The sequence below is a fragment of the Bidens hawaiensis genome, unplaced genomic scaffold (genome assembly GCF_021521415.1).
Source record: "Bidens hawaiensis isolate Kalapana, Puna unplaced genomic scaffold, B.hawaiensis_p1.1 tig00000702_1, whole genome shotgun sequence".
NCBI classification, from domain to species: domain Eukaryota; kingdom Viridiplantae; phylum Streptophyta; class Magnoliopsida; order Asterales; family Asteraceae; genus Bidens; species Bidens hawaiensis.
The window spans coordinates 755,069-759,482 of record NW_027491042.1 but is presented as its reverse complement, the minus strand read 5'-3'; the positions used below and the strand labels follow the sequence as shown (position 1 = coordinate 759,482).

At 33.1% G+C, this 4,414-nt stretch overlaps 1 protein-coding gene across 1 annotated transcript; it reads left to right on the top strand.

Moving 5' to 3' along the window:
* Positions 1 to 551: 551 nt before the first annotated feature.
* Positions 552 to 4,155, top strand: LOC143532427 (auxin efflux carrier component 5-like). Its single transcript, XM_077027477.1, has 5 exons — positions 552 to 1,551; positions 2,524 to 2,609; positions 2,700 to 2,857; positions 2,937 to 3,013; positions 3,962 to 4,155. The coding sequence occupies exons 1-5, from the start codon at positions 884 to 886 to the stop codon at positions 4,032 to 4,034; spliced, it is 1,062 nt and encodes a 353-aa protein (XP_076883592.1). The 5' UTR covers positions 552 to 883; the 3' UTR covers positions 4,035 to 4,155.
* The last annotated feature ends 259 nt before the right edge of the window (positions 4,156 to 4,414 follow it).

Below are 4,414 nucleotides of genomic sequence, written 5' to 3'. Positions count from 1 at the left end.
GCCGATTAAAAGTTGAGAGGTAGCAGATGATATCGCAACTACATCCACCACTGACACCTTTGAGTGTTGGTCGACTTATGAACTTGGCTATATTTGAACATGCTCTCATAATTAAGTGGATAAGAATTCATATTTGGTTTTTATATATAAAAAATAGTAAACACCAAAACAATGTAGCAAAAACCTCCTTACAACAAAGTGGATGTCACGTGTTCGAAACTGCTTGTGAGCTTTCTTTTACTAAGTAAACCAAAACTTTATAAACGGAGAGGCATGGATTTTACCTTGTAAGTCAGCCATGACACGCCGTCACGCCAACGATTTATTATTGAGCTATCTTGACATTATTGATCTATTTGACACCATATATATTACATAGAAGAAGATAAAGAAAAATTTATGCCCTAAAAAATTTCGGCTCCTATGCTGTCGCTTAATCTACGTATCCTTTGGACTGCCCTAAAAGGTACATGAATGGAATATGAGGGTGCGAAAAGTTCCAATGTGGCTTTAATTTTTTTGTTTTTTATTTTAAACCCTGAACTTTTAATGACTAGAACGTGAAAATTACATAAAAAATTAGGGGTGCAAAATCAATATAGGGACTTTTCACAAGCCAGACCAATATCCTTTTATTATGTCACATCTAAAGCATCCACCAAACCGAATCGTGTAGTCCAACAATAAGCATTTTTAGGGACCAAAAAGAAAACACCTTTTCAATAGATTTTGTTTTATTTTTATTTTATTTCCCCCTAGCAAAATGTTCTCAAAATGTGTGTATATAAATAGTTCCACCAACACCAAAATACAAACACACACATTTCTTTCAATATATATATATATGCCCTTTCTTTGAAGGGTTTCTGTTCTAGTTCCTAAAATGATTGGATTAGAGGACGTTTACAAGGTGGTAGCAGCCACAGTGCCGCTTTATGTGGCTTTACTTTTAGGGTACGGTTCGGTGAGGTGGTGGCACATTTTTACACATGAACAATGTGACGCCATTAACCGGTTTGTATGTTACTTTACCCTCCCTCTTTTTACCTTCGACTTCACAGCCCACATCGACCCATTCAACATGAACTATCGATTCATTGGTGCTGACGTGATTTCAAAAGTTATTATTGTGGCCGTGCTTGCATTTTGGGCAAGGTTTACTAGCAAAGGAAGTTGTTCGTGGTCCATAACAAGTTTCTCTTTGTGCACTTTGACCAATTCACTTGTGGTGGGCGTGCCCTTGGTTAGGGCTATGTATGGTCAAGAATATGTGAACCTTGTTGTACAAGGCTCAGTATTCCAAGCCATTGTTTGGCTCACCGGTCTTTTGTTTGTGTTGGAATGTAGAAGAGCAACAAAGATTGATTGCTCTATCAATGCTACTGAGATCAAAGATTTGGAAGGTAACATGAAATCGGATGTTGATCAAGCCATTGTCACTACTAAATCATCGTTTGTGTCGCTGATGAAAGTTGTTTCTTTGAAACTCGCCATGAACCCGAATTCGTATTCATGTGTCATTGGCATCGTTTGGGCAACTTTATCAAATAGGTAATAAGATATAGATTTTTATTGTCAATATTTTGTCATAAACATAAATATCTTACGGTATCATATGATTTGTTTGACATACCGTTTAAAAATCTGTTTATTAAAATGGAAAAGATCAAAAATATAAATAGAAACCCTCAATCAAGGAAATTACTCAAATTAGTACGTATCCATGATGATGAAAAACATATATACTGGCCTTAGGGGGACAATCGGCTATTGCCACAAGCTCACCAAAGTCAACTATTTTATTAATAACAACTGATTAATCGATATTTTTATAAACGAGTAACGAAAAGCATATATTATAAAAATTATAAACACCCAATTACAACCAGGCTGGGCCTAGCAAGGTACTAAAACGTAGCCAATAAAACAAACAAATTAATCAATCTAGAATCCACTAAACCTTATATTTACAAGAATTTAAGCCCACCACTTTTTTTTATAGAAGGGGTAAACAACAAATTATTAATCTTGTGATTAATTTACATTTTTAATCTAACTATTTATCTTACATAAATTTTATACACACACTTTTTTTTTTTAAATATAAATCTTAAATCATTTGATAATGAAATTTTTTGATTTAATTGGTAAGTGATAAAATAAACATTTCTTTTTGAACTACTTAAACTTTTTAGTTTTCTTTTTATTGTTTATTTGTTGTGTTTTCTCACAAAAGTTGTTGGTAATTATTAGAACATACTTGTTAATTGTTTATATTTGTTGTTTTATCAATCCACTTTATATAATATTTTTATTTAGTGGCAAACTTATGCACCCTAATCTACTTCTAAAATTAAATTCATTGTCTCACAGTCGAATTTAATCATTACCACTTAAGAGGAACTTCACCTTATCTAAAGCTTGGTACCATTGGTTTACAAGCTAGCCTTTTGGTTCACCGCTCTATATTAATCTTTTGTATTTTAATGAACCTTTAAATTATATTTGTCGTTGTTATGCTAGGTTTAACTGGCCAATGCCGGATATGATTGAAGGATCGGTATTGATCATGTCAAAGGCAGGGACCGGCACTGCCATGTTTAGCATGGGTAAGGCAGATACTTATAGCTTACTTTCTAAATAACTTTAAGTACAAGTTATAAAATTATAATGCATGGTTATTGGGAAACTTATTGCAGGTTTGTTCATGGCAAAGCAGGAGAAATTGATTTCTTGTGGAACAAGTTTGACGATGCTTGCCATTGTTCTCAAGTTTTTTGCCGGACCGGCAGCTATGGCTATCAGTTGCATCGCTGTTGGTTTGCATGGAGATGTATTACGTGTTGCTGTTATTCAGGTAAGCACTTGTACGTCGTTGACCGTAGTTTTGACTTCCATTAATAATTGGATACTGACTTCATGATTTCATATTACAGTCTGCTATACCTCAGTCCATCACTTCATTCATATACGCTAAAGAATATGGATTGCATCCGGATGTTCTTAGTACTGCGTAAGTTTTGGTTTTCTTTTTCTTTATTCTAAATTACAAATTCAATATAACCTCCTATGATAACAAATTGTTACCTAAAATGTATTTATTATTGGGTTATATAATTCAACAGAACAAAACATAGAAGTATTATTAATTATGATCACTATGTTATTGAGTGCTTTTTAATTGTAATTAGTGCTTGATATATAGAAGATAAAATTACCTTGTCCAACTAATTAACAAAGCCATGGCACCCCCTACTCTCACGTCCAAAGACACCCTTAAACGTATCACTAAACCATAACATTTATGAAGTGAGTGTGAGATCGAGAACAGTGGCGAAGATTGGGCTTAATCAAAGGGTGACTGAAGTCACGGAAAAATATTTTAAGGGTGGCCAAAGCTGCGGAAAAAATATTTTAGGGGTACCTTTACAAATTTTTGGACAAAATCTTGAAAATTACATTATTAAGCGGAAAAACGAGGGTGACTGAAGACACCCCGGGTCATTCATAACCTTTGTACCTAATCGAGAGGACACCCCTCCTACTTATGTGAAGTCGATCTACAAACCACATGATATATATTTTTTTTATCTTTCACTTGATTATTATTATGTATATCTTTGTCGACCATCCACCGCGGTGGACCATCGCGGACGACGCCTCCTCAACGGTGGCCGCTTTCTTTCAACTCCTTCCCTCATTCTCTAAACCCTAGACATTAAATTCTGTAGAGAATTTACTACATTTGTTATCTACAATCCTTTTTTATAAGATTTATGTATTCTAGAGGTAATATATTAGAAAAGTTGTTCTTTTTACTAGAAATTTTATATTAGAATTGTTATCATTTTTTGTTTTATATATTTGCATACTTTAAAGGAGTGAGAAAAAAAAATAAAAAAAAAAAAAAAGGTAAAACTATATGTCACTGATATCCTTTGTATCAAATTTTGTTTTTCAGGGTTGTCTTTGGCATGATTGTCTGTCTCCCCGTTATGGTTGGCATCTATGCTGTCTTGGAATTTTTGCACTAATTCCTTCCCATACAAGTGATCATCTAGCACTATGAGTTAAAAGTATTAACATTTTGATCATTGTATTTATCAATTTATTTTAAATGACCAAAATATATGACATTCCAGTTTGCAAAAAGCACACCAATTTTCAACTGAGTTTTATGTATTTTCTATGTCAATTATATAATGTTCTCTTTAACAACGATAACTTACGTTGAAGATTTTCAAATGATTTAAATGATAGTAATAAAAGTAATAATAATAATAATAATTACAAGAAAAATAATAATGAAAGTTATTAGCTCAAATCTTTCTTGTTGCACGAAAAGATGTAATGTTCTTTTCAGTATGGTCAATCAAGTGTACGTACTAAATATTCTTCTGTAACTGTAAGTTGG

What these genes read in the sequence shown, in the direction of transcription:
- LOC143532427 (XM_077027477.1), top strand. Translation starts at nt 884, where the DNA reads ATGATTGGATTAGAGGACGTTTACAAGGTGGTAGCAGCCACAGTGCCG. An exon ending in TGGGCAACTTTATCAAATAG is followed by an intron (nt 1,552 to 2,523) that starts GTAATAAGATAT and finishes TTGTTATGCTAG; the next exon opens with GTTTAACTGGCCAATGCCGG. An exon ending in CCGGATGTTCTTAGTACTGC is followed by an intron (nt 3,014 to 3,961) that starts GTAAGTTTTGGT and finishes TTTGTTTTTCAG; the next exon opens with GGTTGTCTTTGGCATGATTG.